The 24784-nt window shown below is 42.9% G+C and overlaps 1 protein-coding gene and 1 long non-coding RNA gene across 13 annotated transcripts; one reads left to right on the top strand and one right to left on the bottom strand.

Moving 5' to 3' along the window:
• Positions 1-1373: 1373 nt before the first annotated feature.
• On the bottom strand, positions 1374-21754 carry HOXB9 (homeobox B9). 12 transcript variants are annotated; one of them, XR_011805204.1, is made up of 6 exons: positions 21544-21754; positions 20465-21267; positions 19083-19274; positions 14807-18440; positions 10673-10787; positions 1484-1612 (listed from the first exon to the last, which is right to left on the bottom strand). XR_011805204.1 is itself a non-coding variant. In XM_005026154.6 (2 exons), the coding sequence occupies exons 1-2, from the start codon at positions 5618-5620 to the stop codon at positions 1377-1379; spliced, it is 744 nt and encodes a 247-aa protein (XP_005026211.1). In that variant the 3' UTR covers positions 1374-1376. The 12 variants fall into 12 exon arrangements, 1 of the variants encoding a protein (XP_005026211.1); XR_011805205.1 differs by lacking the exon at positions 1484-1612 and adding an exon at positions 8004-9027; XR_005261165.2 differs by lacking the exons at positions 1484-1612; positions 10673-10787 and adding an exon at positions 21417-21453 and having other exon boundaries at positions 13139-18440.
• On the top strand, positions 4496-6750 carry LOC139999712 (uncharacterized). Its single transcript, XR_011805214.1, has 2 exons — positions 4496-4605; positions 5206-6750. It is a non-coding gene; the product is annotated as an uncharacterized lncRNA (long non-coding RNA).
• Positions 21755-24784: the final 3030 nt, after the last annotated feature.

The raw sequence follows: 24784 nt of genomic DNA, 5'->3' as shown, positions 1-24784 counted from the left end.
CCGCGGAGCCGCCGCGGCCCCCGGTGCCACCCGCGGGCCGGGGCTCCCTCCCAGGGGAGGTGGCGGCCCCGGGGCCGGCCAGGCTCCGGGCCCCGAAGTGAACGGGGTCGCAGTGGGAAAACATGCCGTGAGCTCGCTTCACCACGGAGCAGGCGAAAAAAACACAACACCGGAGTATTAAAAGCATCTCGTCAAACAGGAGGAGGAAGAAATACACACACTCTATGGTTGGCACTTTATCTCTGCAACAGCCTACTGCTTTAGGAAAAGTCAATTCACAATAAATTATAAATATGCTAGCACTAAGAACACAACCTTTCCCTCTCTTACAGCTCTACTAAGATAGTTTTTTAACTAGAAAATCCCATTCTTCCTGTCCTCTAAAAGTTAGGAATAAGTTGGCAGGGGTTCTTCCGCCCCCTTTTCTCCTAAATAATTTACAATGCGGCTCTGAGAGTGCCCCCCACACGCACTCTCGTCTCCCTCCTCGTCTTTTCTCCTCTTCCAAGTGACCCAATATAAAGCTACCAGATGAAGATGTTTGCCTGTAAAGATCCTACTAAACTTCCAGGTCAAAGTCACATATCTGCCATGACAAGATTGAAATAAAAATCCCGCATAATAAAACCAACCGAAAAAAAAAAAGAAAGAAAAAAAAAAAGGAAAAAGAAAAAGAAAATGAAAAAGAAATAAAGAAACCCAGCGCAGCTGGGAGTTGGGCTGTCACTAACCGACTTGCCCAGTGTAAAGTTGACGAATTGAAAATGATTTGTTGGGTGCAATTAAACGCAAGTCTTACGAATGTGTCTGTCTTGCAGTAGTTTAATTAAATCGTCTGGTTCCTTGGCCACCTCAACGTTTGTATGTCTGTGTGTTTGTGTGTCTGCGTGCACCGGGGTGCTGTGAGTGTTATAGAGAATCTTTGTCCTTACGTGGATAAAGAAAGACAGCGTGGTTTGGTGGAAGCTTGGACCAGAGCTGTTTGTGGCCAGTTTTGTTAGCCGTCTTGCCTTCCATGGAGAAAATGCAAGCAGAGAAATCTGCTGCTCAGACAGGAGCCTGTGTCTATGTAACGCTGTAGGGAGAAGAAAAAATAAAATAATAATAATAATAAAAGATAATAGAGAAAGACAACAAGAAAATAGAAACAAAACCCAGCATGTGTCTCCAAGGAGGAGCTGCAGTTTTTGCTAAGTTGCCTCATACGTGACAACACTAGGAAGATAAAAATAATAAGCAACATCTCGCATGCAAAGGTGGAGATGGGAAATGGGAAGGTTTTCCCGTTGTTTGGGTTATTTGTATGTTAGCACTACAGTTCGGATGCGCGGCCGCAGAGGCTGGGGAAGGAGGGAGGGGTGCTGCTTTTCTGGTTTTCACTCTTTGCCCTGCTCCTTGTTCATTTTCTTCATTTTCATCCTTCGGTTCTGAAACCAGATTTTGACTTGTCTCTCACTCAGGTTGAGGAGTCTGGCCACTTCATGTCTACGGTCCCTCGTCAGGTACATATTGAATAAAAACTCCTTCTCTAGTTCCAGGGTCTGGTATTTCGTGTAAGGGCATCGCTTTTTTCTGGAGGAACGGGCGTGAAGCCAGCTGGCAGCTGGGTTGGCTGAAAGAAAAGCAGCAAGATCAATACGATGCAGCTTGAGTGTTTCTCAGAAGGTTTTAATCATGCCATCAAATATTAAGATTATACATACGGATATGCACGCCCGAGTGAAAAATGCTCAGTGAGATATGAGCTGGCAGCAGAGGCCCTATGATAATAGCAGAGCGTGGTCAGGACGAACAAACCCGCGTGGATGTGGGGGGTGCCCCAGTCCCGAAAAGCTGCCGCGCCCGTCCCCTGCGCCTCCGCGGGTGGGGATCTGGGCTGCAGGCAAGGAGCAGCAGCGCGTTAGATTTCCCCGCGTGTCTGTGTGCACATACATGTCTGCGCACACATGCTCACTTGCACATACATGCTTGCGCACATGTATGTTTGGGTGCACACGTGTCTTCTGTACCCAGTAGCAGAGCTCCCGCCGACTTTTCGCCAGGTCTATCCATACCAGAAAACACCCACATACATGCACTTACAGATTTGCATAATGCCTATCTGCGCGTTCCATATGCTATACTCAGAGAAACCAATGCAAAAATTATATATATAATTCAGATGTGTTTTCCCACGTGTCTCCAGATGCACTCCTACAGACACAGCGTGCAGGCAAAGAGTATTGAGATGATGTCTGAAAAAAAAAAAAAACTTTCATAAATTCTGCCTATTTTGCTATGTGGCAAGAAATGGTCTTGATACCATAAAAATCCTCTGAGGGCTAGCTGCACTCTCCTGCAGGAGATCTGGACAGTGTTATGCAGAGACACGGACATTTGCAGGGCTGCTTCGAACAGGAGAAATGCAGCCAAAAATAAATAACGGACTGCCCATCACTCTCGCGTATGGGAGAAGTTACGTGGGAATCTTTTGCAAAAAGCACATTTCAGGAATAAGCCTAATCAAGCCGGGGTGGGGTGGAGTGGGGGATGGTGTGTGGGGGACGGGACAGGACACGACATTTTAGAAATGAGTCCCACAGACACAGTACTTGGGGAAGGTACTATGGGAAGGTTGCACACAAAGGTGAAGTCCTTTTGGGATAAACAATAGAGCATTTACTAATCACATGCAAATTTTAGAGGACCGTTGGGTAACTGAATACTGGAAAAGCAAAATGAAGGTTTTTAGACAGACCACGTATTTCTATTTTATTTCCTTTTCGTTCTCTGAAATTGTGACTGAAGCCATAAACCTTTACACCAATTAAATGGACCAATATAAATATATACATACACACACGCGTGCACCATCAGAACATTTCCTCTTTGTAAAATTAAATATATTGAACATTTTTTAAAAATAATCCGGTTAATCTTCCATTGTAAGTACTGCCTCTTACAAATTTGCACGGCTATTTCCTTAATGTAATTGACTTAATCTAATATGCAGAATTAAATATTAAAGAGGAAGAAAGCTGTTAATAATTGATACTGTTAATCCTGCTACCCATCCTTTAATGGCTATGGAGGGCTGTGCTTCATAACAGATATTTATTTGGTTTGATTTTATTTTTTTGGTTATATCTTGGATCGTTAAAATATAAGATATTTTAAATGCGAGTATTGTTTTACCTACTTACTGTATATACGTGCCTAAACTGGCAAGCGAATTAGTAGAAGTTCTGGCACATGCACTCTTTAAAATCTGGCAAATAAATTAACAGATCCCGGTGCCATATACAGTGTAGAGATTCATTATTGTGAAATACTTTCAAAAATTGAAAGAGTCAGGGAAATTGGTGGGAGCGCTTTCTGCAAAACAGCTCCGTCTTCCAGCCCTGGCAGGCTCTCAACATTACCCCAAATTAAACTATTATTTAAAACAAAATATGCATCTTAACCACATGCCATAGAAACCACACAGCATCCTCTTAGCGTGGGTCCCTGCACTTACTTATAACATAATAACATTTTCTTGGACAAGATTTTTATATATTCAATTTCAGGGACATTGAGCACAGAACCTGGATATTTAATTCTTTCAAATCATTCACCTCACGGTCGCAGTTTGTTCTGGATCTCTGCCCAGTACAATAGAACAGGACTTTCTTTTTCGTGCGCCTGTGTGTGAGTGTGTGTGCGTGTGCGTGCATGGTGCAAGTTAAATGATAGGAAAAAAATGTCACCATAGCATCCTGGACACAGAGGAAAGGAAATCACGAGGCTCGAGAATATACTGAGAATATTTTTAATTCTATGGTAGCAATGGCAATCTGTGTTGCTCTTGCATTTTGGTGAGAGAAAAAAAAAAAAAAAAAGGAAGAAAAAAAAGTTAATTCAGGAGGAAAAAGAATGACTGACAGTGTGTCCTGCATACACTCTGCAGAGCTATACCCTCGGCAGGGGCTGTTTCTCTGCCATTTCCAGCCGGGAAGTTTATACAACTTCGGCTTTCATTGCAAAATATTTACCGTGGTGGTGAAGCCAAGTTTCTCTCTCACCTCCAACATAAGCTTTCGGTCACTGTTACCTTTCAGATGGAAACTAGGTACCAACCGAAACTGCGTGAGGTGAAGGTACTGATTCTTTTTTACTTAAATGCTTTCGCACAATTTTAATAATAATAATATTATTATTAATAATAATAGCATTAATTATAGTAGTATTAAGTACTTTCAAGGAGAAAGGTTTTCTGTTCATATTTTAGATCAGAAAAACAAACAAACAAACAAAAAAAACTTAATCAGGTCACTGAAAAAGCATATGCTCAATTTTAACTGTTCCCCTATCTGGCTACCTTACAAATTAAGAACTAATTAATCTGGAGGCACCTCCTCCCCTCTTTTTTTTTTTTTTTTTTTTTTTTAACTAAGAAATATCATATGGCTGTGAAATAGTTATACCCTGAACCGTAACATTTAACAAACAAATAAATATAAATAACCCCCCCCCCCAAGAAAGCAACAACCAAAACCAACAACAAAACAAACACTGAAATCCACTGCCACCACCACCAAAAAACACGAAACAGTATGAGGAGAGCCTCTCCCTGAATCTGCCGAGGTAAATCAGAGCAACGGGCATGGAAAAGACCTCTCTGCTGTTTACTTCCCTCAAGTGAACTTTTCCTCCGTAATTTTCGCTCTTTCCCCCCTTGTTCTCCCCCGATCGCCACCCTCCGCTCCCCTTTCCCTACCTTTCCCCCCGACATTTTTTTTCTCCCCCTTTCCTTCCCCTTCACACGCAGACCCCGCACAAATTTGCTCCCGCTTACAAAAGTGATCTCTGCAGCCGGAGTCAGCGCTCTGTAGGAAAGAGGATGACTTGATCCAGCTTTTGTCCGCTCTGGACTCTGTTTTGCTCAGAGACGATGCTCATTTTTATTTTGATTTTTATTTATCTGCAGAGACAATGCCACCCCTCTCCCCTCCCCACCTCTCCCCTTATGTTGGCATCAGCAATCTGAGAGTTTTCTTTAAGCCCTGATTTTAAACTTTATGCAGCATTGTCCCATTTTATTGCACCTCCTCCAGCTTTTATACTGTTTACTTCCTCACTTTTATAACTTACTTTGATCTGTTCTGTCTTTGTCTTCGCTTCCTTCACAAACTTTATTGTCCTCGAAGCTGGGCCTTTGATTGGAAACGATCCCTTCCCTTGCAGCAGAAGTTTCTAAATTGTACTCCTGTGTTCCCTGTTTATGGACATCCCCGGGACGGCCCAGCAGCGGTTCTGCCTTAACAGATCCCTGCCCGGGGAGGTTCTCTGCTCTGGGCACTGGATCCAGCCAGCTCCGTAGATACCTGCTATCAGATGGGACGCTTTGATGTTGAATATATGGATGGTAGACGGCAGGAAGGGTACCAGAAGAATGTGGATTCAAAGGAGTCCAGGAAGCGCTGAAAACTGGAGGTTTTGGCTGAAAACTACAAGAGGGGAATTCTAGATGTTCATTATGCCCAGCTTGCCTGGAACTTGTATATTGCCCAGATGAAAATTTGGCTGAAGGCGAGTCTTCACTTTCATGACTTATAATAGAGTCGACATAATAATTGCTAAGAGTTCCAGAAATGGACATTCTCAGACATCATACAAAGCACGGTTCAATGAAGGGAAAAAAATATATAGGACAGATCTAGATTTGTACTCTACCCCCTTCTCGAACTTCCTAGCCAACAAAGTACAGTTGGGCTGCTGTGTTGTGAGCTCCCAGCAAAATGATTGGTCAAACTTTTTTCGTGTGCCTGATAAAGCGTCAGTCTCGGCGTAAATCAATCGAAGCCAAGGGGGCTGCGCTGCGCTGTCATCCGCCCTTGCATTCCATATCAAGGATGGATTGTTTTATGTTTATGCAATGCTGCAAAACGTCAGTAGTTTAGAAAAGCCACGAAATAGGCAGCGCTGGGGCTAATAGCTAAAATCCCTTCACAGATTTGCTTCTGAAACATTTGGTTGGGGGGGTCCGGGAGGGGGGAAGATTTTTTTTTTTTTTTTTTTTTACTATTATTATTTTTTTAAAGAAAGATGCTGATGTACTCACTTTGCCTTTAATAACCATCATGGGGGAACAGATAAAAGCTATGCTTTGCCACTCGGGCTCCAGAGTATGATAGCAAAAAGCCAGACTACGTACAGACCACCACACACCCGGTGATTTCATACACATACATAAATGTGTGTGTCCATTACAGGCATATATACATAAATACTGATACGTATGCATTTTTTGAGAAGTAAAAAATAAACCCACAAACAACAGATCTAAGTAGTAAGAGTAGTGGGGAAGGTGTTATAAATAATTAACCTTCTGGCATTGGAAAATGGATTGTTAACATGGTAAAATAATAAGTTTTAATATTAAATTTATAATGTCACTGGAATGTACACATTACTACTTCGACCATCGAGCTGAGGAGACACAACCTCCTGTATATCTCCAAAGCTTGTCTTAGACTGCATGCTTTTATATATATATACTATCTAAAAAATATCTTCATATATGAGTACATGTTCACGTATTTTGCGTCATAATATCAGGATTGCTTTGCTTGGATTAAAATAGTTTACTATGTTGCTGAAACCGTAAACCTTCATTTAACTTTACAAGGCTAGTAAAATACAGTGTGCCACTGATACTGCTTTGTTTCAGAATGCCTTAAAATTGTGATGGTTAAATAGTTTAATAAAACTTACATTAGCTTTCTTTGATTTTTATAGTCTTGAATTTATTGCCTGTGGAAAAGAAAAGGGGTAAAAAGGAATCCCTCGCATTTTCAGTCACGGTACCCCCCCCCCCCCCCCCCACAAACACACACACCTCACATAGCTGCATGCATGTGCCTTGTGTGTGTGTATGAACCCCCCACCCCCGGCCTCGCGCATTTTCCGTGTGTTTTTAAAAATACTTTTTTATCTTTCTTTCTTTCTTTCTTTCTTTCTTTCTTTCTTTCTTTCTTTCTTTCTTTCTTTCTTTCTTTCTTTCTTTCTTTCTTTCTTTCTTTCTTTCTTTCTTTCTCTCTCTCTCTCTCTCTCTCTCTCTCTCTCTCTCTCTCTCTTTCTTTCTTTCTCTCTCTCTTTCTTTCTTTCTTTCTTTCTCTCTCTCTCTTTCTCTCTTTCTCTCTTTCTCTTTCTCTCTTTCTCTTTCCTTCTTTCCTTCTTTCCTTCTTTCCTTCTCTCTCTCTCTCTCTCTCTCTCTTTCTCTCTTTCTTTCTCTTCCTTTCTTCCTTCCTTCCTGCCTTCCTTCCTGCCTTCCTTCTTGCCTTCCTGCCTTCCTTTCTTTCTCTCTCTCGCGCTCTCGCTTTTTTTTTTTTTTTTTGCCAGCACCGACGTAAGTGATTGACAGGGGACTATAGTGCGGTGCGGCTCCGATCCTATCTGATTCAGGGTAGCAGGGTCAGTTTTACGAAGTTATTATGACAAATGCGTTTATTGCAAGATGATCTGATGGCGTCGTAAATGTTGGTTAAGGAAGAGGTGCACTGCATGATTAGTACAAAAGTGTTTCTCTGGACTTCAGCTGTAACAGTCTGGATCAATTCGCTTCCTTTAATCTATTACCCCTCCGTCCTTATTCTTCTCACCCCAAAACAGAAGGATATTTAATGTGAAGGGCAAAGAGATTTCTAGCAATGATAAATGACTGCGAATCGTTCCTGAAGTATATAGGGATGTAAGTCTGTATTAGCAGGCTAATAATAACATTGGGATGTGTTAATAGTCACCTGAAACCAAGGAAAAAATTTATTACACCTCTCTCTGTCTATGATATTGTGTGTGCGTGTGCGTACATGACTCCCGATGTCCGCATCTATACAAAATGTATGTATGAAATCGCTATCATAGGTGTTTTACTGATATAGGAAGATCATAAAGATGCTTGAATACTGACACCCAAATCGTTAGATTTTCGTTTATTCTTATAAGCGGTACTTTTCCATGAGTATGTCCTGCAGCGTGATGGAAGGACACATTTCCCCATGTTCAGAACCAGAGATACTCTAACAGAGGCGCTATTAAGAAGCTGTTCATTTTAATTAAAATAAGAAAAATAAGAAAAATAAACACAAAACAAAAAACAAGGGGGTCAGCATGATGGGCAAAGAGAGCTGGAGCTTAATGCCGGAGGTCAGATTTATTTTTAATTTTTGCATCAATCAAAGTAGAAAGAGCACCCCAGCCAGAGCAAAATTCTCTCTGTTCTTGAGAAACAGATCCAGTCTCCAGTCTCCAGCCAAGGTGAGGTTTGAGGACTGGTTGATCAGCCCTTTCCAGCCCCTGGTCTAAGATCTTGCAAAGACCTCCGTGAGGAAATGTGACCAGGTGAGTACTCCCCACTGGCTTGCAAACTTTCTTCTCCTTTTCGCGGGGGTAAATCCAAAGTAACTCCACTTCATACCCTTTGATTTTAAACTAGTAAAAGCAGAGGAATTCATACCAGGGAGCAGAGTGGGGCAGGACCGCTGCTTTTCTACAGTGTGCATCTCAGAAAAGACGGTTGTGTAGAGCGATGGGCGGAATTCCTGCTTTTTCCAACTTTTCTATTGTATTTATTCTTCTCTTAAACTTCTTTATGACTCAGGGAGTTTTTAAATTTCAAGGTCCCATGTTTTCAGACACGAAATGCGAGCTGATTGCTCATGTTGTCATATTTCTCGGCTCTATTGCCTATCAGTGTTTGTTTGTTTGTTTTTAACCAACCCATTTTACAACAGATTCAGAGGGATTCTGAAAATGTTATGTTATGAGAGCTTGGAAAAGGAAAAGGCTGATTTAAGTATGTTGTGGAGATTAAACTCTCTTGGCTCATGGAAAAGTGTTTATCTAACTGATGGATAAACAGCCGCGTTGTTATCAGTGTGCTGAATAAGTATAGATAAAAATATTGAACGTTAATTGAAGCAAAACACCTGTTCTCTGTCTGCTAGATAGATTGGCTATGTCTTACCTGTAATAAATATATTCTTGTAAAAAATCCTGGTGCGCCTCCTATAAATAATGATGAAGTGTGTCAGCATGTGAGTATATAATTTTCTGTAGTATATAAATTCAAACCGAAAAGACTCTTATGAGTATGGCTGTGAGGCAGAAACTAAGGGCTTTCAGATCCCTAGTGGGTGGAAACCTCACAAGAAGATCTGCAAAATCCATTTGCGTTTGCTTCTCTGGAGGTTTCCGTTTGTTCAGTAGTTTATTTTTTATGTATATCCTCATAGCTCATCTCTTTGCAACCTTTTCTGAATGGGGCTTAAGGCAAGTTACCATTTTATTCCAGATCTGCCCGCTTAGAGAGACCAAGTCGTGTGGTGGTGTTATGTAGACATTTATACTTTAAAGCCCGAAATAGAGCCCATCAGAAATTTCATGAAAAGCTCTTCTGTTTGAAAAAAAATTAGAGAAGGAAGAGCCAAAGAGACAGTGATCTCCGAGCAGAACCTAAAAGTCAGCTGCAGGAATCAATCTTTATAGCGAGAGGATACAGGATATGAGTTTTGCTCGTTTTGCATACTAGCTGACTTAATTTTAGATATGCGATTGTTGAGAGTTAGTAAAGGGAAGTGGAACTGGAAATTGTTATTAAAAAAAGTCTGAAGTGGAAACTTTTTCCTGCTTTCAGAATAAGCATCAAGTGTATTTGACTGTGAGGAAAAATTTGAAGTATTGTCAGCTTGCAATGGAAAGCCAAAGGCTTCTGAACTCAGATGCTGCTTATAAATAATCTTTATTGTTGGTAGAGAGAAGGAATCATTTCCAAATAGTGCTTCCCTTTGAAATACACAGCTGCAAAAATTCATCCTTAACAAACAGTTCTTTGGCTTGCCATTTCTACGCTGAAAAGAACCAAATATAAAATACTTTCAAAATATGAAGGTTTGAAGTCTGTTCAGCTGCCAGTTTTTACTGATGGTTTTGGCATAATAAAAAAATAAAATATAAGATAATTTATTTCTTGCCTGAAACATATTTAGCCACTTTTCAAAGACTGTTATTCTCATTTATGAGAACTGGCACCTTCTTCCAGATAATTTTGCCTCTTTATCACTGATATGAAGAAGGTGGAGGAGACTGGGGGCTGCAGCTTTCTCTTGCACTGAGGACAGGACAGAACTAGGTGGGTTCTATCAGAATCTTAAGAATCAGAGGCCAACGTGTCATCGGTGTGTAATGTGCATTACTTTCGGCAGTGCTTTCACTATGCTTTTCAGTTTGGTTTTTGAAGTCGATAAGGATAAGCTAGAGAGGATAAAAGCTGAGCGTGAACTTCATGGCTATAGAGAGTCTGGAGACCAGATTCAGAGGTTACCCAGCTTTCAAAGGGATGAGCGTTTATTTTAGGCCATAAAAATATTCAGTAATAATAATATTAATAATAACAACAACAACAACCTTTTAGAGCCAGGAAACAGAAATAAAAACTCTACATAAAGCAAATAATTTTTGTATGATACTTTTACATGGGTCTAAGAGAAAGAAAGGTTAGTCACATACCCTTACAAACTCACGAGAGTGCAACAAGAAAATCTCTCTTGAACAGTAGAGCCTATAGCCTCAGGAAAAATAAATAAATAAATAAATAAATAAATAAATAAATAAGTGAAATAAGTTTCCGTAGCCTAAAAGCAGAAAGATCTACCTTTGCCATTTCCTGTGCTGGCTCTCAGTTTGAATGCTGCCGTCTGTTAAAAATCCGTAAAGGGAGCGTGTGTGTGTGTTGGGGGAGCGTCGAGAGGGGGGACGGAATTCCTTGTCTGAAGAGAAGCAAAAACAAGTTACACATGTTGGAAATTTTCCAAGACCCAAAAGTACACTCTGGCTAAAACACCATTTCAAATGAGGTTTGTAATCTCAGCAGTTAATAAAGCATTTAGATCCCCTGTAAAGTAAAAGCGTATGTGCTTTTGAAACTGGAAGGTGGAGGAAAGTTAAAATAAAGTTTGATTGTTGTTCGGGAACACACTTTCTGGCTACTAGAGTAACTCCCCCCCCCCCCCCCCCCCCCCCCCCCCGCCTCCCTCATTGAAATAATATTCAACCCCCATAAAATAGCTGGACGCCTGCCTCGCTCCTGCTGCCGCACGTTTTACACACCGGGAGCTGCTGGTGCAACTGCTGCTCATTCCCCTTCCCTGAGACCGGGATCTACTTTGGGGTCACCACAATATAACTGGAGCCCCCCGAAAAATCTTCCAAACTGCATTCATCTGGAAGGAAGGGAAATAACAGCCCATCGGGGTGAGATATCTGCCACTCCTACCTCAGGCGGGGGAGGAGGGTGTGAAAGTAGAAGTACAGGTACAAGAACTAAGTACTGATGGAAGAGCTCCAGTAAAATCCGTACCTTGAGCCTCAGGAAAATAAAAGGTGGAGTTTCTTATAGGTAGGCTCTTTTCACTACACTTTTGCCCATAATTAAAACCCATCCTGAGTCGGGTAATATCAGCCATACTGGACCTTGTCAGGAGAGCAATTTGGGGAAAATTTGTTACATTAAAGACAGTTACTCGTTGTCTCTCAGAGCAGAAATGTGTACCATGTCTCAAAAGAGACAATTAATACGCTGAGGATTTTTTTAGCTATCCCCACACAGCTCATTCTCCAAGTAAGGTCGTTCTTATCTTTCTAATTCGGAAAAGAGAAACAAACCGCTCCAGAGGTAGCCTGTAGGACAAGCGGGACCAGCCTACCGCACCCTCCTCTCCCCAGTTCTTTCCCAAAGCCTGGGGAAATGAGTCCCAGTTCCCGATTTCAGGCAGTAATGCAGACCCCCCTGGGCCTGATTCTGATCTGTCCCAGCTCTGTGTCCCCATTCTCCTCCCTGGTCCTTGCTTCCTGTATTTACGTGGGTAGGAGGGAGATCAAAATCAGAAGCCCAGACATTTACAAGGCAGGTTAGTGGTTGCCTGTGGGGACATTATTACCGAATAGTTTATGATTAACTTTCCCAGATTGTCCTTTTCCGTTTAAGGGCTTTGAGTCAGGGCACAAGTAGCACGTTGTTTCCAAGGAAGTAGTCACAGGGCTGCTGAATTAGGTAAAAAACTCCGAGCTATTTTACGCTGTTTGACTTTCCCTCTCCTTCCCTTGGAGTGGCTGTTTGTTTAATAGGAGAGATAGGCAATATGCGCACTGCAATCACCAGCTTCGGGAATAAGCACACACCGGACTACAACCTATAGATTTTTTGTTTGTTTGTTTTCGTTGTGTCTTAACACTCAGAATGGGGAAAAAAAAAAAAAAAAAAAAGGAGAGAGAGAGAGAGAAAAATTAAATTCCCAAGTAATCCATCGGCCATGGAATGTAGCAGCAGATGGTGGTTTAGACCATGGATATCGTTTCAAAGTTTAATTCTTCAAACCTCGAAGGGACATGCAATCGCAAGCTTATTTAGCCGTGGCCTGGACCATGTTAAACTTGTTTTTATGGATATTTTAAACACCAGTGCAAGGAAAATTGCTTCCACGAGCCGAGTGGTAACACACACACACGACTCTACAAGCTTCCAGTCTGTAGAAAGTAGATGGGTCCATAAGGAATGGTTAGACTTCATCCAACCACACAAGTTGACACGCAAAGCTCTCTGCACTCCCTTTTTCTCACATTCACACTGATTTTTTCTTTTGTTTGTTTGTTTGAAATAAAATACAATAAAATAAGCTTATTCCCACATGCAACACTTTGAAATATGGAAGAAGGATGTGGAAAAAGTGTCGGTGGACATTTCTGATACCATCTGAGCCCTTTCATTAAGTGAATTTCACAGGCGTGCTTCTAGCTTAAGTTTGTCTAAAGATGGTGCGTTTGGGGCGCAGAGATGAGCTTTCAGAGCGCTTAGCGCTCAGCAGTGAGCAGTTGACACGCGCCTGTGCGCGGGTGCGTGCCTACAGACTGTGGCTTTATACACTTCGTCTCTGAAGACGTAGACATGTTTCCTGCGAGATGCAGGAGATCCTCAGGGACCAAATATGACATTGAATTCACTATCCAACAAGTACGGATAAGTCGTGTGTTTTTACCTCAATAGGAGAAGCCATAGAGACCTGCTCGCTGTCCTGATACCTATAGCATTGCAAGCGAAATAACAAAAGTGAAGCTCTACGGAGATGTGCAGCAGGGCCTTTAATAAACTTACTTTATCAATAGGGACAATTAAACTCATCAACTGGTCACAGTTCTTTGGCATTCCCTAAACCCACATTTTACCTTTTACACAGTGGTGTAAATCACAGCTACTAAAATAAGAAGCACTTAAATTACTTTACAACTGTGTGCATATTTTGCATATTTTATATGTATATGTTTTACATATACACACGTCATTGCACAGAGAGTTTTGATAACTCAGGACTGCCTGCTTCTGGGGAGAGGGATTTGGGCCTAAGAGCGGTATCGTAGCCCAGTTAGACCCTTAGTAAGCTCTTTATTATTTGGGCCGTGGCTGCCCTGTCTCGCAAAAGGTCCCCGAAACGGGGATTCAAACAAAGAAACTAGCACCCCTGCCCGGTGGTGCCCGGTGCTGGGGCCCGGCAGCGGCGTGGTCTGCGCCAGGGACGGGGGGCGGAGGCTCCGCGCCCGGTGCCGCTGCGGTCCGGTCCGGGGCGGGGGGATAAAGCCGGCCCCCTCCCTGCACAGCTGCCCTCAGCCAACACACCGAGGAGGATAACTGGAGTAAATCAGGTAGTTTGATGTTCTTGTGTTTAAAACTAAAAGCCCAACAACATGAAACTACCTAATTCACAGAGCAGTTCTAGTTCATTCTTGGGTCAAAGGCTAAAATTACCAAGAAAGGCGCCTGGGCGGCCATTTTGTTTGACATCATCTGCAATCTGAACTTTTATAATAGAAAACAGTTGCTAGGAAACAAAAGCAACAAAAGGATCTTTTCAAAGACGAACCCCTACGATTTCACGAAATAACTATTCAAATGATTTTCTATGTACAGTGTCTACTGCAGATCCCTCCTGCAGGACTTTACAAATAGTTTACAAATAGACCAGAGGAAACAGTAAAATGCTATTGACTTTGAGAAACAAGCGATTATCGAGGCTATAAAAAAAGACTAAAAATTCCCAAAGTTCTTCCCCCACCTCCTCTGGAAATCTACTTTAGACGATCCTTTTCGATTTCAAGCTGATTCATCAAGACTTCACATTAAAACACTATGATGATAATATTATTATTTAATATAAAAGCATTAACGTTTGGAAAACTTTCCACGGGGAAGAAAATGAAGTCAAAGCCGTGAGTTTAATAATAATAATAATAATAATAATAATAATAATAATAATAATAATAATAATAATAATAATAATAATAATAATGCAGCTATTAATTCATATTCTCATCCCTTGAATGCATGTATAAGGTGATTCATTTAAAGAAAAAAGAAGCCAAGGACATATAAATCAAGTAAAATGAGAAAAAGCATAATTGTGACTATTTTATAGGTGCAAATAACAACTCCGAGAAACTTAATTTGTCCTTTCCTCCCTCCGACGTGCACCATGTGCTGGAAGAACATGTTATACAGTAATGACTTGGTGGTGATAGGAAAAAGAATTAAAGCCAAGGAGAGAAGATAGAAGGTGTGCAGGCCCCGAGGGCCTTGCTGAGCTCCAGGCAACCTCTGCGGTGGAATTTTGGCAGAAAGAACAGAAGTTCCCGTTTGGCAAAAATTGAACAAACATCCCCAGATTATCAGGTTAGGTCCCTTCGTGTCACAAATACACACACACACAGATAAATATATAAAATCAAGTCAAAGTCTTACCTTGTAAAATCGGGTTTTGTCCTCAAGTGGATTAAATAACTAAACAGAAGGCAATAAGTCAGCCGTCCCGAAAGTGCATGTTTAGTGAAGCTTAAAAGTTCATTGAAGAAGCAAATTCACCGAGTTCAAGAGATGCACGCAGGAGCCAGAAACTTGTCTAAAACTTAACTCCATTTCATTTGAAAAGCCTTTAAAAGACTGGATAAGACGGTATATAAATCTATTGTACCGGAAATACAATAAAACTTAGCCGTGTTTTTGAACTTCAAACAGTTAACACCACATCGGGCGGGGAACAGAAAGACAGGGCAGAATAAGAAAACAAACAAACAAGCCCACAAAGAACAACTCTTCCCTCCCCCGCCCCCCCCCCGGCAAAACAAACAAACAAACAAACAAACATTTAAAAGATAATAGAAAGGGGAAAAAATCTACTGGGCGAGAATGTTGTGCAGCTTGGGTTTTTACTTCTATATTGTTAGGTTAGAGGTCTCTAAATGCCCGAGGGGAGAAAAGATCGTCTGATTCCGTGTCTTGGTAAGGGGTACAGCTTAAAATGAATATAGATTTTTATATTACTTCACAAATCATCGTTTTTCTCTTTCTCACCATTCTGGTACACAAATATATGCAGGTTCAAGTTTAAATCAAACTCGTGGAGGGAATGCATTTTAAGTTTACTATTAAACTTCAGTTATATTTACATATTAAATTAGGAACCTATAGTACCACGTTCCTGTGGTCTGTAGATATGATGTGTTTGCAGGGATGTATATGTACAATCTAGTATACTTACATATATCGCATCTACAATATATTTACAATTTGTTATATATTTTCTATTTCCTGCAAAGATGATTTAAAAACCTCACTAGGACACACTACTGTACTTTTTATACCAGTACTATCTGTAAACCAAAAGTCGTAGTCAGACTTGAACTCATACTAGTAAAAGCTCTACTAAAAGCTCTTTCTTTCAGACAAATCAAACAGAAGGAATATATATATATAACAGAGCTTTCACTGTTGCAACTTGAAAAGGAAATGAAGCCCTCCCCCAGCTGCAAATGGAAATCATAAATAAGGAAAACCACTCAAGTTAAACATGAAAAACAAAACTGCATGTACCATTTAATTTCACGATCAGGTTTAAAATAAATAACAATTGATTTTAAAAAATGGAAGAAAAAAAAGGGGAAAAAAACCAAAGTAGCTGATGTATTAGCTTTAATTCTTTGGCTGGAATAATATTTTAAGGCAATGAGATCTTTTTTTCCCCCTTCTGGACGTTGCTAAAGTTTTAAAGACATCTTAAATTTAGACGTCAAAGGCAAGTTAGAGCTCTTAGACAGTAAATGGATGTCTTAGCTATAAGATAACTTCTGCTTGTCAGGGGAATAAGTGCTAAAATAATTAATAGGCTGGAATGGGAGGGATTTCAAGTGTTTGCGTGAGCATATATCAGTATATATATGTGTATATATCCATTACACACGCATGCACCATTACATTATAGAAAAATCTATTAAAGATTATCTAAGTGAAATGGCATTGAATCTCAAGATATCATTACGGGATTCTTTGTGACTTACTTAGGTGCTCACAAAGCAATACTTTTATTAAAATGTGTTTATAGCAGCTGTTTTTCACAGTTTCTATTCATCAGCGTTAGCCTTTGGGAGTATTTGGTGTTTGCTCCTTAGGAATCATGCAGATATTCCCAAGAAGAACACGTTACAAACGGGAAGTGCTTGTCGCAGTTGTAGGAAAAAGATTAAAAATTTGGCCTTAATCCCTCCTTCTGTCCTCCCTCTCCACCTCACTGGACTGCATGTGAATGGGAAACAGCTCGGTGTGGGCTCTTTCTCTCTTTTTTTCTTGCTATCCATCAGACCAAAAGATACAAAACAATTCGAGGAAAACTGCACTGTGATATTTCTTAACCACCCCTTGGGAAAAAAAAAAAAAAAAAAAAAAAGCTTGAATCATTATATTTCCGGTAAAAAAGCATAAACCATAAGCAATAAATAATAATCATTAAAAAGTTATCTCCCGTTCGCTGACTGAGGCTGTATTTAACCACTTGTCCACGGCAGAAACTAGCCGGGACTGCCTGCCGGCCACCCTCCGTTGGGCGTTTTGCCGCTCCGGGCGGCAGCGGAGCCGGCGGCTCGGTGGCCTCGGGGCGGCGCTCGCTGGCCGGGATCAGCCCGGGAGCCGCTCTGCCCCCGGCCCGGCCACCCTCCGCGCCAGCCAGCTGCCTAGAGGTGCAGCCTTTGTTTCCTCTGACAAATAGAACACAAACATTTTCACTTTATTTCTTCTTTCTTTCTTTACTTCCTTCCCTCCCTCTCTCTTTCTCTCTGCGAAAGAAAGGAAAAGCAAAGAGGTAAAGAGAGAAAATATTTTGGGGGGATAAAAATTAGTCATTCTGCCTTAAGGAAGGCTGCATTAAAGTCATTTTTCAGAAGCCCACTCCCCACGGCATGTTCCATGTTGGGGCAGAAGCCCGGTAGGGCTCTTGGGAGCCAGGTTTACACCTGTAATTCTGGGGCGGGGTGGGAGTGCGCGGGGCATCCAGGGTGCCACAGCCTCTAGCCAAGGTGACCGGGAGGGAGCCGACGGAGAGGAGCTGGTACGAGGAGGGCAGCGATCCCCCCCCCCGCCACCCTGCGGCGGCCCCGTGGTGTTGAGGGGACAGAAGTCCTGGGTCCTGCTCCAAAGTGAAGTGAGAGACTGAGCCGTGGGCCGCCTAAAACACGGCCAAAAACTGCAAAAACTCCGGTTTGTGCGGTTCTCCTCGCCAGGGTACGCGAGCTCAGCGATCTGCTCCGATGGGGAGAAGTCAAGTCCCGAGGGCAGCACCGCCCCGGATGCTTGCTGAAGAAAACTTTCCCTCCGGGCAAGGGAGACACGAGGTGGGGTAAAATAGGAGCCCCTCGGCCCGACCGCCGGCCCTCCCCGTCGGGACTGGGCTGGAGGTTTTGCTTTTTCGTTCTGTTTTGTCCCCTCCGGATATCAGTGTGAGTGGCCGTCCAGGCTCTTCTTGAGATCAAGGAGAGACGGAGACCGTCATTTTATAGACTAAACCCGCAATCAGACGGAGTCATTAGTCCAGGAAAACAACAACAACAAAAAAAAGGACTGGCTCACGCGTGCCCCTGCAGCGCACCGGGAGCGTCTTTTCCTCTGTCTCTTGGCACCCACTTCCTGCGGAATTAAGGAAAGCAAACTATGCAAAGTCCCTGTAATAAAAACAGAATCCGGGCAACATAATGTCCCCCTCACTGCTGGAAGTTTTCAATTAATAGGAACAAAAAGATGGAGTGAGCTCGGTCACACCTTTCTCAATAACTATTTCTTTTCAGGGCGAACTGGAATTGTAGACTGTGTAGAGAAGCAAAACGAAAACACATCTCCTCAGCGAGCAAAGACGTAAGCATTTTCTCCAAATTCTCGAACTTAATTTAGGGTGTCTGGAGATGCCGAAGCTGCCTTTGCAGGTTCACGGTTGAACTCAGCCCCATTCCAGGTGTTCTGCCCCTGCCGCGGATTCACAGCCCGGCCCGGCTGCAGGGTCCCGGACCCAAAACGGCATCGTTACCCTGGGACGGGGAACGGCAGGGGTGCTTCACTTTAAAAAAATAATAATTTTATTAGTGTCCACACATTCGGCAAACCTTCTAAGTTAATCAAATGAGACCTTAATTCACAATAGAAGCTTTGGGCAGAGTGGTTAAGGGCAGAACCCTAATAAGTAATCTAGCAGCAGGTACAAAAGAGTCAGAAACTTTATGTTGGCTGTCAACACAAAATATTTTGAACAAGCCTAGATTCAGATACAAAACCTATCGGTAAAGCGAATTTAATTTTCTGACATTGAACCTCTCGCTTTACCAAGTGGTCCAAAAATTCATGTGATAATTTATTTTTAAAAATATTCTCTTTTTTAATTGCTATATGTCGGGGTATTTAGAATTATGCTTAACTCTTTGCAAAACTTACCCGTTGGAAAAAATTAAAGGGCAATCTTGATAAAAAGCTCTAGAAAGGAACAACAGAAATGTATCTAGCACTGGGTACTCTCTTCAACAATATACTGCATTTCTTCCTATTCTACCCATTTGTTATGAAATGTAATTAAGCCCGGTTACCTTCAATTACGTACGTAAGCCCTCTATCCCGGAGACTTAAAGAGATTTCTTTTCTGGTTTCCAACATTGTTATTAAAAATCCATAAAACATGGGAGGGACAGGAAATTAAATTTAAAGGTACCTCATTACGGCACAACTGCTTTCCTATCTCTGCATCTCTGCGGATGGACGCAAGTTTATGCACACGGAGAGAAACACATGGCAGCATAAAAAGCTGAGTCCTCCTCAGCAAGTGGCCTTGGCAATCTTGTCGAAACAGACTTCTAATTTCAAGTCTAGCAAGTAACCTTCCTTCTCATCCAAATGCTAGGCTCTAGGAATCATAAGAAAAAAAAAAAAGTGGAAGGAGAAAGGACAACAGTGAAAATGGAAGAGTCATGCGAACAGGAAGCTGTGGGTTGCATTACTATTATTATATTTTAACTAGGTAGGCACTAGGCGAGGCAACCACTAATTTGGGGGGATTTATTCCAGAAGATTTTCCCAGCCTTGCGCCAAGTGCGATTTCTCTGCGGTGTGCTTGGAACTGCGACGCGGCTGCCTTTCATCTACAATCCATTCCCCGAGTCGATGGCGCAGGTTAGTGGTTTTAGCCAAATACATAACCAAATAAACGGTGCTAATGGTGAAGAGATGAAACCGTGAGAAATAATAGTCAAAACTCCCAACAGAGATACAGACGCGTGGAGAAGGGGGAATACAAACAAAGCAGTTTTGCGTCTGATCTTTGTTTTAAAAGAGAGCCTGAACTTTTAGAAGACGGAGCATTAATTTATCATGAAAAACAAAGAAGAGGGAAAATAAGCAAGGCTGCTCGCCCGTCCGGAGAGCCGTGTAACAGTTTTCTATCCGGACTTCTGTAGTTGATGAGGAGGATAAACTATTCTGGGAATTTACGTGTGGGAAAGTATAAAAAGACCAACACGTTACGAAAAACATATCCCTCCCCAACCGCCCGGAGAAGTCGAATCCAGCCAAGACTTACCTGTTCAATTCTCTTAGTCTGCGTCTTCTCTTTTTACTTTTTTTTTTTCTTTTTAAGTGCCCCCCCTCCCCCCCCCCCCCGAAAAACAAAACAGAAAACAACAACAAAAAACACACATATACGGGGAATGAATAAATAAAGGCAGCCTCTCTCCTTCGCAGAGGCATCCTTCCACCACTTGTTACAACCTAGCAAACCTTCCCCAGCGTCTGCTTTTTTTTTTTTTTTTTTTTTTTTTTTTTTCCAGTTCTTTCCTAGAGACTCCTTCTGGTTGAACGTTAGTCTGGCTTGTGAGCGAGGGTGCTGTAAATTAATTTTTAACTAAAGGGCCATTGTGTTAACGAAGGAAAAAAAAAAAGCACTCTCCCTCCCCCTGTTTAGCAGTCTAGACGAAACCATTCTATTTTGACGGCAAACTGCAGGCTTTCCCTGTTCGTCGTTAATTCCTGATTGTTTGCCTTCATCCGCTATAAAACCTAGGGAGGGGAGTTTAATTTTTATGTATTTGTTCTACCCACCTTAGATTTCTTGTGATGTTTTAGCATCTTTAGACCTGTCTAAAGATGGAGCTTCCTGCCGCAAAAGGACATCTTCTTTTTTACTTTCCCCCGGTCCACAATCAGGGTCCAGCACAACGGGCACCTCAAAATCCCCACTTGCAGCGTGCGACCCAGCGGGTGCGAAGCCACCTTCCCAGAGACAGCCGCCTGCAGCTGGGGAACGTGCTCAAGCGGCTCCTGGGAACCTGCGGGCTCGGTGGGGAAAGCAGGGTGCGGGGAATCAGTCCCGGCTGATTTGCACCCCAAGGAAGGTGCAAGGGGAGGAACACACGCGCACACACACACCTCTTTGCAATGAGGAACCTTGAGCGGAGAGTAGAAGGCAGAGGAGGAAAAGGCAGCTGCCAGCACGGCTAGGGGAGAGGGCTCGGGCTTTGCAAAAAGGTATTTTGAGATAAGGTGGAGGGAAGAAGGGGGCAAGTCTCTGGCGACTTATCTGTTAAAAAATGCGTGTGCAAGAGGCTTCCGGAGGGCTCACCAATCCGAGGCGGACGAGACTGCTAAGACCATCCCCTGGTGTCAACTTTAATGGGAAACTTCACTGGTTTGCAGGGGGTGGATATGTATTTTTTAATTTGAGGACATGCGGCCGCAGCTAACGCCGACTCTCCTTTCGCTCCTCCCCACTCACTTGATTCCGACGCAGCTTGCTGACACCTCTATTTCCAGCTTCCCCATTTTTGGGGTGGTCGCTGTTCTCAGAAAGCTCTTGTGGAGATGAAGCGGAAGCCTGTGGTTGTGCCAAAGCACAAAAACCTATCCTGAAAAACAGAGAGGAGAAAATGTCCTTTTGCGAAAGTTGACCCCCAGCTGAGTGCATGCAACTCGGCGTTTGCAAGCCGGTCTCGAAGCTTTTGCCGTTGAGGAGCGCACAGCTCGGTCCTCACAGGCTCAAAGGACAAATCCTCACCTCCCTGCAGTGCACTTTGCTCACAGGCTGCACACATCTACGTGCGGTGGAGGAGGGAGACGGGAATATTGAATATTAGGTATTAAATGCAAAAAGACCGTAGCACTCTCAGGGAAGGAAAGATCACCTGGCCTCCGAGCTGGGGCTTCTCCCTCCCTTCTTGTGGCATGGAGCACCCGAAAGCCGGGAGATCCCAGGAAGAGACCCCCGCCCCACCTCACCCTTCCCAAACCGCGCCGCTCCTGGAAAAATCGCGGCCCGCGGCTCTGCACGGACACAGGGTGGGGAGGTGGGGGCAACAGCCCTTGCCCCTGCTCTCCTGCCCGTGCCCTACTTCCTTCGACTTAGCCCCCCCCCCCCCCCTTTTTTTTTTATTTTTATTTTCCCGCCCCTTCCGGCAGGAATTCAAGGTCTTGGTGAGCGTCTGGATGAGGACTCTAAGCCTTCCTAGCCGGGGCTGGGGGGACTCCATCCAATTTTGGGGTTTGCTTTAGGGCTTATCCAACAGACGGGGGAAACCCAGATTGCCTGGGAGGGCCGTGCCCAATCTGCTCCCTCTCTCTTCAATAAGGATTTATACACGGGATTAAATGCCTGGCCACGCAGGGCAATTTAACTATCACAGTGAATTAATTTTGACCCTGTCTTTAAGAAAAATGATGCTTTGTGGCACAATCCTCTGCAGAGCTGTAATTGCAAAGAAAAAAATCACTAACCGCAACACCAGGTTTCCGATGGCTGAAGGCACTGTTTCCAAAACAACACGGACTGGGAGAATGAAGAAAAGGTAAAAAATGGTTCCTCATTAGAATCTATTTATCCAATTCCTTCACTTGCAACACACCTTCCCTTCTGGAAGTAAGCCTGCAGGGACAGGGTGTTGGTGGAAACATTAAAGCTCATTCTGGGAGGAGATAATTTACAGTCACATTTAGTTCTGAATTAACAACATGATCTCAAAAATAAAACTGTGCTGATTTTAGTGGATAGTAATGGACAAATCTTTTAAAGAGTTATGGAAGGGGAAGGATTTTACAGATTTTGGAAATTATAAACCAAAACCTCATGTAGAAAATAAAAAAAAAGCCCTGAAAACCAAAACCAAACTCTGCTTTAAAACAACCATGGGAGAAAGAGAATGGCATTTTGGAAACACTTTGAGCCCTAGAGGGTTATTTGACCCTTTTTTGGTGGTCTCCAACACCAGTGCTCCTCTCCAGCAGTCAGGACTGACATGGAGCAGTGTGCAGGACCCAGCCCCCCACAGTTATCTGAGCTGCAGCTGTGAGCTATGAAGTTGGGGTGGTTTTCCCCATTTCAGCAGCTTTCTGCCTCCCATCTCCTCTTCCAAACAGTTTTGCATTTGTTCTCTCAATGGACCTTTGCACTGCACAGGGAATGTAGCCAAAAGTCCTTCATTAAAATGAAAAAAAAAAAAAATCAGACCTCCCCCAGGTTCTGATTCTGCACGGTGGTCCCTTGGGAGGGGGGGGGGGGGCTTTTCCATTCACACTCTACCCTGTCCTTTCCCCAGGGACCAAAGTCCAGAGATGCTTTGCACATTGACTGCATGGTCCAAAGTGTCAGCCAGTGGTGCTTTCAGCCATCTGGGGACAAAAACAGAGTGGCCAAGGGAACTGACCGTTACAATCCCCACCTTACTGCCAGACTCTCTGCAGCCTTGGCCCTACTCCCCACACTTGCTCACTTGTCCTCAATGTTCCTCCATAACTAGGAGTCATTTGGGAGGGAACAAAAAACAAAACAAAACAAACAAACAAACAAACAAAAAGGAGAAATGGGCACAGAACCTTTAAAGGAAAAGTCAGTGGTTGAGGTTTCAAGGTGTCTCGGATAGAAGAAATGAAGATTTTCCTTTTTTTTTTTTTTTTAATATACATATATATATATAAATGGTGTTTTTTCAGAAATGAGTGACAGAAAAGGATCCTATAGGCTGCAGGGAACACCACCACCATACCTTCTCCTTGCTGATGGCTTTCCAGACCTTAGGATTTAGGAAACGTATTTTGCTGTAGTTTTTTTTTTGCTTAAATCCTGCAGTAAAGAGTGTGTGGGGCACCTGCTGCTAAGGGCAGAGGAAACAAAGGGAATTTTGCCACATCATGTAAACAACCCCAAACTGCTACCTCTCGATGTTTGCTACCAGCAGGTACTAATGTTCTTTGCCACTGGCACTAGAGGTGACCAACTCTGGGATGAGCACCTCTGGTACTGTCCAGCCCGGCTCCAAAAAGTGTGGGGCTCCTCTGCATCCCTCGCCACAGCCCTTTTGCCCCCAGTCCAAAAAATAAACCTTCCTTGTAAAAGTCTCTTTACATGTACAGTGCCTGAGCCTGAACACTACCAGGTAACAACTTTTTACAACCTGACTCCCAGGACACAGTTTCATTTCATTCCTTAACTTATCCTGCATTTCCCCTCTCTCCAGGTTACATTTCCCAGGAAGAGATCCCTCCAGATTTAGCATGAATTTAAGCAGTCAAACCTTGCAATGAGAGCTGTTTCACGACTTGACCTTAAAACACAGGATTTTCAAACTGTTTGGAGCTGAATTCTGATTCCAGTCAGAGGCATTGTTGGCTTCTAAAACATCCATGGGATGCCCATGGTGGGGAGAACCTTTCCACATTTGACAGCTCCAGTCTCTGCTGGAAGGTGATGGGGTTTCTTTGTCCTGATCATTCCCATCCATGGGACATGGCAAGGGCTGCTCAGCTCCCCTGTAGGCCATCATCCACACAGAAAAATCCCAGCCCAACACCAGCCTGAAGTAAATGTAGAAACTCCACAGATATATCATTTTGTTGTTCCTGCTGCTTTTCTTCCTAATTAATCACATATTTTGGAATTCAAAGAGGGAGCTTGGTGGAGAAAGGAGGTGAAATAATGGGAAATAACTGGAAATCTAGGAAAGGAAAAAGCACAAGAACAAATCCATGAGTTAGCTTCCTTTGGGAGGGAATGGAAGCACTCCTCTCCCTCTTGCTCACCTGGACTCACAGGTTTACGGTTCTCCTTTGTGCAGTGTCAGTGTCTCACAGCTTTGAAAAAACAGCCTCCTCTTCTCCAGTCTTTCTGAAGATTTGGAACCCAAATAGGGCCAAAAAAATTACTTCTCCATCTCTATGGTTGTCCTGGTGCTTGGGCTGGGGGGTGGTCTTGCCCCTTAATCTGCCAGTTTTCTTTAGAAGGTTTTTTTATATTTTTTTTTTCTTAAAAAGGCCCCAAAATCACATGGTAAGTCACAAGAACAAAGTGAGACCATGGATCCCAGCAAAAGAGCCCAGTGTATTTTCCCTCTGACAGAGCAAAGGCAAGTTGTAGCACCATCCTGAAACTATTTA

The sequence above is a fragment of the Anas platyrhynchos genome, chromosome 28, assembly GCF_047663525.1.
Source record: "Anas platyrhynchos isolate ZD024472 breed Pekin duck chromosome 28, IASCAAS_PekinDuck_T2T, whole genome shotgun sequence".
In the NCBI taxonomy this organism is placed as follows: domain Eukaryota; kingdom Metazoa; phylum Chordata; class Aves; order Anseriformes; family Anatidae; genus Anas; species Anas platyrhynchos.
This window is presented reverse-complemented; position numbering and strand designations above follow the sequence as displayed.

Coding starts and splice junctions, on each gene's coding strand:
- HOXB9 (XM_005026154.6), bottom strand. CDS start 5,620: ATGTCCATTTCTGGAACTCTTAGCAATTATTATGTCGACTCTATTATA. Junction 1,613..5,112: donor CAAAGACAGAACAGATCAAA/GTAAGTTATAAA, acceptor CTTTTCTTTCAG/CCAACCCAGCTGCCAGCTGG.